The sequence below is a fragment of the Diadema setosum genome, chromosome 16, assembly GCF_964275005.1.
Source record: "Diadema setosum chromosome 16, eeDiaSeto1, whole genome shotgun sequence".
Lineage (NCBI taxonomy): Eukaryota > Metazoa > Echinodermata > Echinoidea > Diadematoida > Diadematidae > Diadema > Diadema setosum.
The window spans coordinates 9,911,015-9,925,984 of NC_092700.1; the positions used below are offsets into that span (position 1 = coordinate 9,911,015).

At 38.6% G+C, this 14,970-nt stretch overlaps 1 protein-coding gene across 1 annotated transcript; it reads right to left on the minus strand.

Moving 5' to 3' along the window:
• Positions 1-306: 306 nt before the first annotated feature.
• Positions 307-10,160, minus strand: LOC140239987 (uncharacterized). The gene is made up of 2 exons (XM_072319796.1): positions 9,986-10,160; positions 307-446 (listed from the first exon to the last, which is right to left on the minus strand). Exons 1-2 carry the CDS (start codon positions 10,158-10,160, stop codon positions 307-309), a joined length of 315 nt encoding a protein of 104 aa, XP_072175897.1.
• Between the last annotated feature and the right edge of the window lie 4,810 nt (positions 10,161-14,970).

Below are 14,970 nucleotides of genomic sequence, written 5' to 3' on the forward strand. Positions count from 1 at the left end.
TCGATCTTGAAATTTAATCAACTTAAAATTATGATAAGCTGTGTGTGTCTTCAATAATATTCTAACTTTTCATATAAGAATGAATAATTTGGAGACTTTTTCATCCAGGCAGAAATTAACCAAATAAGTAAGGGATAATGGATTTTTTTCCTGCAAATTTTTTATAACAATTTAAAATGGATTCTGAAAATGTAAGACAAATTAAATAGAGAAACCGATGGCAAACCATATGTCTACGTCCATCTTAACTTTTAAGTTCGTCTGAAGTTCTTCGTGAAATGTCCCCCAGGACTGACATACCACATTTTACTTGTCGGCGTCCAGTTGTTGCTCCGACCGCTTGCCCCCCGATAGCAGGTTCCTCAGCTTGTTGACGTTCTTCATCATCCTCCAGTTGTCGACGTTCGCAAGGCCAAGGTGCTTGACGGTGCCCCTTTTCGATACGCCTGGAGCAAGACAAGAAACAGGATGGAAGAGGCGGGTGCTTATATAGCTAGAGATACAACCAGAAGGCTGACTGCGAAAATCAATGGGCAGTACTCGCACGTCCAATGAGCTAAGTGGTTTTGTATACTTAACCAAGAGTGGGGACCTTTTTTTAGGGTGATACTTTTGTCTAAATATGGCTACACTGCTTGACAAAATGGCTGAGAATTCATTTTCGGTTGCCGTGGGCAATCAAAAGACAAAGTGTCCAATTAGTCAAGGGGTAAAGTGATGGTATAGGGAACCAATGGTGTCGAGGGATGCATATTAAAACATTTTCAGATGCAGAAGGTATATGGTGTCTTTGTTTTTAAGTTTTGTTGTGATTTTAGAATCCTGTGTGGTCATATAAATCAGGTGAAATTCTGCTCCGCTAATAAGAACTCTACGCTCATTGCACAGAAGGAATTTTATGCACATTGAAAAAAAATATAGATATCTGCTCCACACACACATTCACATACACACACGAAAAGATCTTAGCTATAAGATCATGTCAATCTTGTCAATATCGTATTGGCAATGACACCAGTCTATTGCCTTCAATGTAAATTGGTGCTTTTTTTGCCATTGTACAAGGTAAGCTTACTTATCAACAGGCCTGAAGATAATCCTGTAAGTAAGTGTGGCGTAAATTTAGATTTTACCCGTCTTCTTTCTTCTGAGCCCCAAAATGAACAACGAGAAATCAAGCATGCATGAACGACAGATTTAAGGGAAGGATTATTTGAAGCTTTAAGGTCTGTTTGAGTCCACTGAGTAGATCTTTCTTTGTGGATGAAGCAGAGAGAGGATATGAAGCTCCATGGTAACAACTGCAGAGGGATTATGAGACCAGTATAGACTTGGTGAACGTGTTACCTTTGCTGGGCTTTGTGGTTCTTTGCAGGATTTTTATTAAATTTATGCCACAAACACACACACACACACACACATTCTATGCAATATATATATATATATATATATATATATATATATATATATATACATATATATATATATATATATATATAAATATATGATTATGATTATTATATAATATATAGATATAATAGTAATATATATATATATATATATATATATATTTTATTTATCTATACATAGTGATCATAAACTTGCAGTGCACGTTTTTTTTTTTGTTTTTTTTGTGCAAACATTATTTTGTAAGTACCAATTGCCATGGGGGTAGGTATGCAAACATGATTATTCTACTTTGAGTGGTAGGACATGGCGTAACTGCCAATAATCTCTTCCGATGTCAGTAATGACTTTAAAGTCACATTCGGGTAGACAATCAAAATACAGCTATACGTAAAAAGAGAAACCGTTCTGAAGGTGATTGTACTTGTCAATTTCCCGCGTAAAACAAAACACAACACTGCTGATCACCTAAATGATAAATACAACATTTGTTACGGAAATCATATCAGTGCTGAAGTGTGGAAGATATAACACAGAGAATAATTCCCTTTGCCATCAGTAAAGAGGAAGAGACGAAATTATGAGATTGCCAACCATTTGATGCCCTCGGCAGCTATAATACCATAATTCCATCTTGTATTAACGACTTTTCGTCGCGTTAAGTACTAGATGCCTTGTCATACCCGAGGGAGTAATAAACGTCAGAAGGATTGCTGTATTCTTGAGGCATTCTCAAGATTCTTTTTTTCTTTCTTTCTTTAATACAGCTTCTAAAATTATTTCGAAGCATTGGGAAATCAGCGATCGAAGAAGTAACAAATGAGCAAGGCGAATAGAGGTACCTGTTATCATAATATGTGATTAGAATTGTCAATTTTAATCCAAAATGGATTACGTGCCCCCGGCGGTTTTATTTTTTTCTGGAATCTCATAGAGCCCATACAAACATGCAAACATATCTACTTTGAGTGGTAGGACATGGCGTGATAGTAACTGCGAATAGGTTTGAAAATGGTGACACCGTTAGCACTGTAGTGATTACATGTAATATAGATCTCATTACATCAGCACATAGAAATATAAAGTTCTCAGCTAACTTATAATTTCATTCACTTAGAATTTGCAGAATGTAGGATGTTACACTAGGTTGCTGAAAAAATACAGGTACATGGAACTCCTGTATCATAATTAGACTTCCACTAAGCATACGCTTGATGTTGAACTCCCCCATTTCAATTTGCAGAGGGAAAAAAAAGGTTGCAATTATTCAGAATTTTGTTTTTGCTTCAGTTTATTGAGTGTTATTGGCAAGTAGATCAATGTTCACACAATCATATTTGACGCGTTGGAAGTTCTTGAATAACCCTGCCGTTATTGGGAATAAGCGTCAAACATAATAAAGATGATCGATCAAAAATGAGAACCTTATAGAAACAAAGAAAACCATCTTTATTCTAGCACTGACAGTATACTTGTACTGCTTTGCTGCGCAGATTGCGGGCAGACGTCCAGTAATTCACTGCTTTATATTGGATATTAAATTCGTATTTATAGGCCAACGTTCGGTTTCGCAAAAGTTCTGTCGGAGTTTGGATGACTTCACAGCCTCGCATGCATACAGTGTATGTTTGTGTGTGTGATGGCGTTTTTTGTGTCTGTCTGTCTGTCTTTATCGGGGGGGGGGGGGCATCAACGGTAACATCAAAGACAGCGAGGCGATAGACAAAAAAAAAAACGGTGTCAAATTTCAGAGTAATTGCATGGATGATAGCCTATTTCTCTGCGGAATTAGCATATAGATACTCATATAATCATAATCTCATAATAACATCGGAGAGATCTCGGGGATATCCTTTTTGAATTAAACCATCTCACACGTGATCTTACTTCAAAACAGCTCATAATTTATTGCCATTGGCTATGAAAAACAAATACACAAACATTTCCTCATGAGTCGAAAGCAAGAAAGACAGAAAGAGAGAGAGGGGAGAGGTAGGGAGAGAAGAGAGAAACATATGAAAATACAAACGAAAGGTTGAAATGGGCAGAATGAACTTCAGAGCACAAACGAAAAGGAGATACCATGGCTTAGATACACCCCTCGTGGGTTTAAGCCCACTGTACCAAGACGAATAATTTTAGTACATTATTTTGGATACTTTGCATTGCGATGCAACCATTCCCTTGTGGCAATTTGTACTTACAAAATAATGTTTGCAAAAGAAAACGTGTACGATCACCTGCAGTTATACGCAAAAATTCATTGTACTTCCATTCTTGAGTCTGATGAGGTCCGATGGGTCAAATAGAAATAAAAACAACAACACGTGAACCAACAAGATTGAATTTGAATCGCCGATAAAACGTCTTGAGGTGCTGTGTTCATTTCCATGTATACCGGATCTCTAACCTTATCATAATTTTGCCGTCTTACATCATCAACAGAATTAAAGCAGCACAACAACATTCTTTTCTTGTTATTAATGCCTGAAATAATAGTAAATATTATTTCATATAGGGTATTTCAAAACAGATAACAATAAATAGTTCTAAAATGTCAGCTGGGGAAAGAATTAACAATGTAAAACTGTTAATCAGCATAATCAAAGTTAAGTATTGTTAGAAATATGAAAAATAGTTATAATGAAACAGTTTGTAGAATAAACCGTCTACAGTCATGTTTTATTGAGAAAAACAGTGATATCTCCTTATCATTTTAGGCTTTATTGCGAAATCATCATATAGCAGGATGTTTTGTGATACAACTGACCTCCACATATGCATCAATGTGATACCTCAAACACTTTTTAATCACTTCCCCCAATAGTAAACAATACCTTTAATGCATTGTCGACGACATGCAAAGCTAACGACAGAAAGTTGTTAATATTCGAAATGATAGGGATTTTTACAAATAGCAAAATAAAGCACCGCGTCTGAACAAATTTGATTATCTCCTTAAAGCGTTATTGTTTGGCTAATCATACACTTAAGCTTGATTGTCAGAAATAATTGCATTTCACATTAAGTGTTTCTATTTACATGAAAATCTGGCATTTTTCTTTTTGTAACAAAGGATCATCATTGTTAATTGTGTCATCGTGTAATTTTTACAGTGTTCAAGTTTAGATCTCATGATAGATGATTATCACTTAAGGTTTTAATGTAAGACTTGATAATATATACAGAGCACATAGAGTAGCAGAAAGTATATTGTTTTATTTTGATATAAGCTAGGAAAAAAAAAAAACCACACACACAGTGTGCTGAGGACTTCGACAATAGAGTCGACTGAACATGATATATGAATGGGTTTTTTCACCCACGGCGGTCTCACACACACGCAAACACCTTTACCCCTAACAAAACGGTCTTCATCCGGTGTTTTGACAAGTTTTGAAACCCCAAAAGGTCGCATGTTCCAAATCTCTCTTATGAAACATTACAGTAGGGAACTATGAGTAGGAGCACTGCATTGTGTTATAGAAGAAGCCGCTTTGATGTAAACAGCACATAACCTGGCAGCTCGGGGAAAATTGATTAAAAAAAAAAAGGTTCATGCCCTATATGAATGTGGGTCATGTCAAAATTAAATGATCATATACAGATACAAAGCATCATTTTAGCCTATGGCATATAAAAAATAATGACTATGAAAAATAATGTTAAAGAAAATGAGACCCTTTAAAGGTAGGGGATACCTTTTACAGAACTCCCAAAATGCAGCAAAACATTAAATATGAACCTCAGGGGACTTGTTTAGGCCACTGCTTAGACATTTGGAAATCAACAGTTATCTACAATTTAAATTATGCACAAAACTCAACTACTCAGTAGTTCTGTGTGTCAGCCACACTTAAGCCTTTTTGTTGCAGTCTTCTGTATTTTTTTTTTATCTATAAACACAAATCTAAAAGTATAAGAGCTGATGTACAAACATATAGAGTGTGTGGCAAGAATGTATATAGAAATATTTGTAAGTTTTGATGAACTTTATTCACAAAATATACCTGATGGACACACATGCAGTGCATGGGTCTGCAAAGGTAGCCTGGTAATGTACTGGAATTTACGGTGAGCCCCGAAAAGAATTCAATTCAAAATCTAACGGTCAATAAAAATGTACTAAATGTTACCTTCCACTTTCAATACTTTATGTGAGATTCTAAAATGATACTCTCTTCAACATACCACTGTGTTTATACAACTCTTCATTTAAGGCATGCAAATGGGATTCCCTTCCTTTAAAGAATTGCTGGAACCTCAAAAACGTTTCTTTTTCTTGTCTCAAATGCAACTTTCGGTGTCATTCTGTTACAGAGAGGAAGTCTTCACACACTCACAAGATGTTAGGGAATTTCGCTACACATTGGTTTGAAGAAAAATGCATATATTTTAGATTAAAGGGATAGTTCAGTTTTGGTTGAGATCTAATTTCAGGTTTCTAACATTTTTGGTGAGGTAATGAGAAACCTCTTATGAAATATGAAAGAGCATGTAATTCTGTGAGATATTCAACATTTATTTGACGAAAATTGTCTTTGAAATGGCTGAGATATCCAAAATAGAGCGATTTTAATGAAGTGTGGGACCCACACTTTATTACGATCACTTTGTTTTTACTTTGTTTTTTGGATGTTTCAGTCATTCCAGACCCGATTTTCATCAAACTTTGAATTCCTCTTAAAATGGTATGCTCTGTACTATATCACAGGTGTTTTTTTTTTCTTTTTTTGGTATTTCGCAAAAAGTTACAAGCCCAATTCTCATCTCCACCAATACTGTACCATCCCTTTAAAAGAGAGGGGCAGGGTAGGGCGGTTTGAGCTGAGGGACTTTGCCTGTCTGCTGCACTTTGAAGAGGGAGGTTTATAAACGTCGTAAAGGCCCGTCAAAATGCAGTTACGGCTTCACAATGGATACTTCGGGATATCAAACCATAAGTAGCCCCAGTCCCAAAGCACCGTCTACATGGGTAAGTGATCTCTACTGAATATTCACCGCATGTTCCCGCTTTCGGGCAATGGCTGTAGTATAGCTATGAACTATAAAGGAACACGATAATGAATACATTATTTTGCAAAGGAGAACGTGGACGGTGGGGGGGGGGGTTGGATGTCGGGAAGAACACACAGAAATCATTCAGGCTAAAACGGAACAACATAACAGATATACACACTGTTGTTTTTTTTCTGAGAATCTAGTTTTGCAAACCGTGAGGCAAAACGCGTCGGAGAGCGATGCTGTCGGCGTGAGCGTGATGGAAGGTCGGCTGACAGACGAGAATGAGTGGCCCCCTTGAGTTTTGGTGTGAACAAGGCTATGGATTTCAGCCCGATTCGGAAGTCAGTCAGGATTAGTTATCGTTTACCCGGAGCTACCAGCAAAGCCACCGGGTTGTTGAAGTCAAAATAGCGCGAGACCCCTCTGTCACTTAACTTGTATTCTGCTCAAGCCGGGGAAAAGTGATAGTTTGAATTAGGTTATCATCGCGCCTGTAGGTTAGCACCTTCAACAGTGATGGCTAGCAATTGCTTTTAGGCAGTATAGGACCCGTACAGCACCAACGCAATGCACGGACAAAGATAGAGAAGTTGAACGAAACAAATTAGATTTGAACCTTTACTGCAAAAGGAGGGTCTTTAGGTTTCAGAATATACCTTACGGGACATTATGCTACTGTTGACCTTGCTCTGAAAATATTTACAGTTTGTGCTGATAATCGTAATGTTCATTTCTTTACCATAAATTGTGATGATATCTGTGTAGGATGGTGACAAAGTTTACTGGCGACTCATGAAGGAGAAATAGAACGTTACTCGAAGTTTCTATAGAAATTATATTCTTTCGTTGAATTCTGATAAAGAAGGAATATTTTCACAGCAGCAACAAACAAGCTCCTCCAAAGATTGTTGTTCAGGTAAAATGACAACGACATTTCCTTTTTAGACCTTATTATTGCTGAAGCAATGACCTTATCTGAGCGAATGAATAAATCGCTATTAAACGACATCAGAAAATCATTCGCGTGATTATACGCAGTTATACAATCAAGATAAGGAAAAAATCTAAATCCTCGTCGAGGCTGTTTTAAATATAATATCAGAGCAAGTAACAAAACCATTTCAGACTTTAATAAGCATTAATGAAAATAAAACCACGTCTTCTGGAGACCGACGTTCCTTGAAAAAAAACCCCAGAAAAAACATACAAAAATAAATCTCTCATTTTGTAGCACACAGACAGGCGATATACAAACTCTCTTTAGCTTGTATTTCTTACAAATTAATGCAGGAAACTTTTGTAGTCCTAACTTTAATGGTCACATGAATAAAAGATGAAGAAAACCTATAACTAGTCAATCATATCTGGCAGCATTTGTCGATGCCCAAAGTGCAATGTCACTCTAGACTGAAAAAAGAGAGAAAGTTTGGATGAAATTACTTCCCTAGAAATCTGAGGGTAATGACCAGAACATTGCGTGAGAACTTTAAACAACATGCCACATGAACTATATAGAAGAATATGGCAAAAAAGAGGACTTATTACAGTTACTTGAGCAGACTGACATTCCCACTATCACAATGCACATCATGTGGAAATACATTCATATCTTATACAGATTGCATATCCTGTCCCCCATAATAGTTTCTAACCTTTTTATAGATCTCTCCTCTATGCTGACACCCATCACGTTCTCGCCTTAGCTTTCTGCTTGCGTCATCTCATTAGACTTTTGTCCGCGCAAATAATCACATCCCACATCTGTTATAGGCATTGCTAGTAATCCTTCCATTAAGGGTGTGCGTCCCAGTGGCACTTGCCACAACGCCTACCCCAAGCTCAAATCTCTTCCTCAATACTTCACGTAAATGAAAAGTAGACGGAGAAGTTGGGATGTATCAAACTCCTTCGCAGATCCTTATGAAGGCATTTGTGCAGACATTTGTACTACACCAGTATATACGTTACGCTTAAAAACATACGTACATTATTTTGTTACCACATATTCATATAATGTATAAATAATAAACGTTTCAAACTATAATTCAAAAAGTCTCCTTGCATTCCTTTCCCCATACACCTACATTTCTTAAATTTTTTTTATAGTGAAAATGTTTTTTTATGACTTTATCTATACTGTTGTGTAAATTAGTATAGCAGATTGATATGTTTTATGGATTTAATATTCATTTGATGTTCACTATGCTCAAACTATTACCGACGGTGAGGCAAATGACATTAAGCAGCTCTTGCAGCTCAGTAGATTATACAGTTGTTGTTGCTGCGCTCAACTATCGTCAGTATGACGAAAAAATGCAAACAGACACACATAGAAGCACACACACACACACACACACACACACACACACACACACAAATGGTTAGTACAAGTTAGCATTGGCAAGAAGAATATGAAGGCTTAGTCTTACGACCCAGTTGGTACAGGAGTTGATTTTGTGGCGAGATTTCAGTCTTTTATCTGAATATTGTTTGTTCCATTTTTATACCTCTCTATTCTTCCACTCTCTCACCTTCGCAAGCTTTTAGCTCTGAATTCCATTCTATACGCTCAGTTGCCATTTTTGAAATGCGAAATACTCTAAGATTTGAGCTTCTTTGAAGTCCGCAAAATAAATCGTCCTAGGTGCGTGACAGGTATGACGTACATTTCGCAAACTTTTGAGCTACTAAATCTGTGGAGATTTTTGTTGAATCCGATAAAATAGACGCCGGTGCTCAAAGAATTATGCGCGTAAGCATATATTTCCCTGCACTTGCATCTAATGGAAAGATATCTATGTACGAAATGCTCAAAACAAGTAGAAAAACTAGCCTGATATGAGGCCCATAAAAGAATATTTTGGGCAAAATGTTCACGATGTTGGTTAGTTTGGTAGTTTATTTTTTGTAGGTTATTTCATCGAGCAGTTCACTTTATAGTTACAATGGTTACTGGACGGAGTAAAATTTGCGTAAAATACAACCTCAATACTTCAGGGATTGACCTTAAATTGAAAAAAAAAAATATAAACGCACAAATAAGAATGGATAAAATACTGCAACAGATGACACCACTACATTCTTTTCATCAATTACTCCTGTGGTGCGTTGGATTGCTCACTGTACTTACTATGTGCCAAATAAACTACAGTATAGTTCCATGACATTATCTATGTGGAAAAAAATCATGGTGGATGTGGGTCAGTAAACAGCAGCAATTAATAACATAATTACACCTTTACAGAATTCTATTTGACCGATACCAGTGAAAGAGATATCCCTGATGTGCTTTTTCCTCTCGGTTAGCCGCCAATGGATAATAGGTTATCCCTTTCGTCTAAATAATTTTTGGATGGGCAAAGCTACCGAATACTAGTTACATTCAGACGGTGATCCTTAACTTTGGGGATAAGCTCTATGGGGCGCCAAGTGTGGCACGGTCGATTTTGTCACGAAATCGACCGTGCGACACTTGGCCTTCCATAAGGCTTATCCTCGAAGTTAGCTTTTCCTCGAGGTTTAAAGGATCACCGTCTGAATGTAACTACTGAAGTCGTCATTTAGTTGCTCTTACCGTTTGCTAGATTGACAAGCATGTTATAAATCTCCTGGTCGGTCATTTCAGCTAGTGCGTCGGCGGCCGCCTCTCTCCTGGCTAGGTCTGCCTGCAGACTGAAGGCTTGACACGTCCACGCCGCACACACGAGCACCACGAGGAAAGCGACAAGGGCCTGATAAATCGTCTTCATTGTGATTACGATATGTGTGTGTGTGTGTTTGTGTTGGATGTCTTTTGGGAAGCACCTATGCGTGCTTTACTGTTAAATGTATGCGTGTATGCTTGTGTGTTTATTTCAAGTCTGTAAATAGGACTGTGGGAATGTCGTGGTGTGTGGACGTGAGTCTGAAAAGAAGCGAAGTGCGTTCAGTAAGTTGTCAGTGCGGTCATCCGTGAAGGGACACGCAAAAGTTCATTCGCCTGCCGAAGATGTTCTCCCGTTATGCCTCGTGCTTGACTTTCGTTCAGACTAATCCTGTGTGGGACCTGGATTAAGACAAGTCAAAACGGTGAAAAATAAAAGAAAAAGGAAATGTTATTATGACAGTAAAGATGATCGTGCTAAGCATCACCACCTTTTTTTAACATTTGACTGGAATTTGAATTCTCTAGCGAAATAAAACTGAATAGAATAGATTAAAAAACTAAAATAAAACATTATTATATCCCCACGTATTCAAAGGGACACTGTCCGTCTACATGGGACATTAACACAGATTGTATATCTGCAAACCCAACAAGTGTTTAACAAAGATAAACGTCTATGCACTGACCGTCCACTCCGACAAACCAACATTAACCAACAAAAATAAAAATGAGAGAGTGAGAGAAATCCAAATTCATATATTTATATTCGTCCTCGAGGGAGAAACACCCGGGGGGGGGGGGGGGGGGACAATGGGAAGGGGGGAAGGAAAGCCTATTTTACGGACGTGCACGACAAGGTCTCTTTCGAGAAATCACAAGTCGAAAAGGTATCCGTGGGATAAGTGAGCTATCCGCGCTCTGAGATCAGAGCTGATCATGGGCTGTCATCCACTCGAACGCTTCGACTAATGTCTCGAAATCCGGTGTAGCCCGAGATGTAATCCGGATGCCTTTCGTCCCGACAGCCCGCGACTTTTTTAGCCGATGCGACGGCGTGATAAGCAGGTTGGGGATAGCGTGGGTGGCTATATAGGACCCACGAGCAAATTGCCAGTCCCGACGTGACATCGGGAATTAAGCTTCAACTTCAGCCAATTACATCATGTTCTTTGTGCGTACAACACGCATACACACACACACACACACGCACACACACATCGCACACACACTGCAGATAATGGCCGACTACACACAACGTGTCATAGGACATTGCCCACGTCGAAGGAAGAGTGGGCGTAAATGTGTAAAAGAAAGGGACGGGGTTGGGAGGAGGTTAAACGAACGAGAAATTGTTGACGTATCGCTTCAGGTCAGGATCCAGTTTTAATCATGCATGATGTAATTTGTGAATTTCTCGTCAAACGGGGTCAGTATTTGAATCACGTTTTTGTATTGCATCCTCCTAATGAAGGGTTTGCTGAAGAACGTATTCTTCAGCGGACTGAAGGTCAATATTAAATTCCATTCAGAGTGCTCAATTTGTAGTCTGGCGCTAGAAAAACAGGGACAAGCAAGATAGAGCTATGAAAAAGGTTCAGTTTTTGTTTCTTACAACGAGGCTTTGCTGTGTTCCTTATGTAGGGCAAAAAAAAAAAAAAATCCACCAACCATGTTATTCAAGGCACAAACGGCCACACCACTATGTCCATGAAGATATAAAGGCAAAGATGACTCAATTTGACTTGGAACGGATTCAAAATCACTTCTATGGAAAAGTAAAAACCGAGGTGAATTTGAGGTGTCATAATTCTATTGAATCTTACCCTCATCTAATATCTATGTTAGCACACACACATACACACATACACAACTATGTACGTATTTATTACGTATCGACCGCCATAAAAACAGTTAAATTGTATGTACATTGTTTTACATCAATTCTGACTTGAAGTTTTTCTTTCACTTTCTGTATAGACGGTGCACATTGCGTCAATCTTCATAACTTTTTGAAACTATTGTATGGTTTCATCAAGGTACCTTACATGCGACAAAATAAATTTCTTCTGGTTATTTCACGAATGTATCGTAATAAAACTGAATGCTTCCTACCACACCCTTTCTATAAAGGTCCAAATATGGACCGTTATACAACACGCTAATCTAATGGGAATCTACCTTTAATCTTTCATTTTGTCTGATGTGAAAGTGTTTACGACGCTCTCATTTTGCATTCTTCTATTGCTAGTCGTCTCATGGGGTCCCGGGTTGGCGCAGATGTATTCTGAGTAACAGTGTATCCCTATATTGCATTTATCGGGTGTGTACATAGTCCTGCCATACTTCAACGTTTCAATGTATTTAGATGCAAAAACGCTCTTACATGACACTGTACAGGCCCTACTCAGTATGCATCATCACAGCATGCGTATAATTCGTTGCTCTCAGACATCACTGCGTCATCAGGAGTTAACGTTTTTCTTGTTTTTCCTCTTTCTTATTCAATGTTAAAGGCCTACGTCGTATCACAGATATGAAAGAGAACTGTAAATAAACAGAATTAATGCGTTGTCCTGGTGTATTTCGAACCTTTCATCGTAGTTTTTGATTCTTCAGAAAATCGCGACTCATCTCAACTTCTAAGAATTAGTCATAATATAGCGCAGAGCGCCAGCCCTGAATTTAGGCCTACATAGCCTACTTGAATACTTACCACTGGGCCCCAAAATTACCAAGTGAGTGTGCAAAATTTTGAAGTTGCACGTTTGGAACAATCAGGGAAAGGTATCGGCAGTGCTAAAAGGATGTTAAGAAGACGTGTAAGACGGAAAATGATAGGTAATGTGGCACCATATCTATCCCCGCCAAAAACAAAACGAAACAAAACAAAACAAAATAAACAAAAGTAGGAGAGTATAGAGCGATAAAAACGCTCAACCCCCGATGGTCTATATGACATCAGCAGACGAGGAGTTAAAAGTCACCAGGATGAGGGTGAAAGAATACGACGAGAAAAAGTGATGAACAGGGAGTTGAGGATCACAGGGAAGACTGAAAGCAAGAGAAGAAGAGACGAAGAGATGAGGGTGACAGGAAACAAAGTTAGGGAAGGGGGTGGAAATAGAGAAGGATAGAATGAAACATGGGAGCCGTAGAGGAAAGAAGAAATATGATGCGGGTAAAAGGGAGGAGGCTCGGGAAGGGGGTGGGGGGGAGAGTAAGGATACAGATTGTCATTTTGCTTTTGAAGACGGGATAAGGACGAGATGGTTATGAAGTCGAGGCGAGCGAGCCCCGTCAGGGATTCTACACGTTGGGAGCGGCGACTAATGATCCGTGAAGCATGGGCTCCCCCACCAAACTCAATAAAGCGGATAATGTCCGCGAGGAACCGTATGGCCAATTACCGCGCGCGGATACCCTCTGGAATGCGCGGGAAAAATCGTTATTTTCTTTAACACCACTCGATGCCTCGATCAACCCCGTCTCTATTCCCACTGACCGATGCTGGCTCATCAAGATTTCAGAGATCCTTAAAGGCATACATAATCTAGGAAATAATGCAGAAATTATGACAAAAAGAACGCGTGAGGAAACTGTCGACTCAGAGTACGAATATCAAGAGATTAGGACCTATACATAGAAAAGGACTGGCAAATAGTAAAGTTTTGATGTGAATTAGAATGGGTATACCCTTCAGTGGCTGCTCCCACGACATCCCTCGTATTTTGTAGTCGAATATCACTTGCTAAATTCAGAGGAACAAGCAAAGCGGAACAAACTGAGAATTCGGAATTCTCATTATCAAAAAAAAAAAAAAGAGAAAGAAAGATAGAAAACAAAATGGGGATCCTCTAAACATTTTAGTGTTTATCTCGCAACATCCTTATCCCGTGTAAATAAGGCACCATATCCTTTCCCTGAAGAGTAGTCTTGGCTGCCTTCATAATTCATCTCACATAATTATAAGCTGTTGTTTCAAACTTCACATATACTCTTAGATATACAAAGTCGATGAGTAACATTGATAAAGCTCGTACATTGCATAAGTGCAATAGTTACACCTTTGCCACACAGCTAAAAGTGTTCATTATGCTAAAACGAAAGTGAAATGTAGGCCTATTTAAAAGTCAGAGAAGTCCATCAAAAGTCAGATTAATTCATGCATATGTCGCAGGGACAGATCGGTCAATTTGAAAATCAAAAAGGGAAAGTATGATGTGAGACTGTTACGCATATCATCAAAAGAACTTCTGTGGATGGAAGCGCTGACACATTACAGACAGTGACAGACTTGTATTAGTCTATATATGCGTTTGTGCGTGCAGAGTCTAGAGCATAAACTATTGTTTTCCCTCTGTATTTGGATTGCCTAGAGCCTCAACATTAGCTTTCAATGTTCTTTCTTTCTGTCTGTCTGTCTGCTTGTCTGTCTGTCTGTCTGTCTGTCTCTCTCTCTCTCTCTCTCTCTCTCTCCGTCCCTCTTTGCGGAGGGGTCAGAAGATTATGGTACGGTGATTAAAAAAAAAAAGGAGTGGGTTGGGTTTGATAGAAAACTTTAACATGCCTCTGGTGTGCTGTGATCTAGATTTGGTACATTGCTTGACCTGGATTTACAGATCTTTTGGAAGAGAAAACCTTTATTTACATGTATGTCTCGGGAGTTACATGAAACTAGTCGGCTAACATTCAGTGTATGGCAATGAAGACATCTGAGTCTCATCATCTATCTTCCCATCCACTCCCCCTTTTCTTCAAACAGGTCTTAGGTTCTGTTTAGGTCTTCAGGACTTAATAACATGTTGGAAATCAACGATATCGTCTCCCCGTGTGCCTGCTTGTCGTAATTTCAATGTCGCCATAGGATTTTGCAATAGGTTATGCCTATTGGTAACAGTTACAGGTTCCGGGAA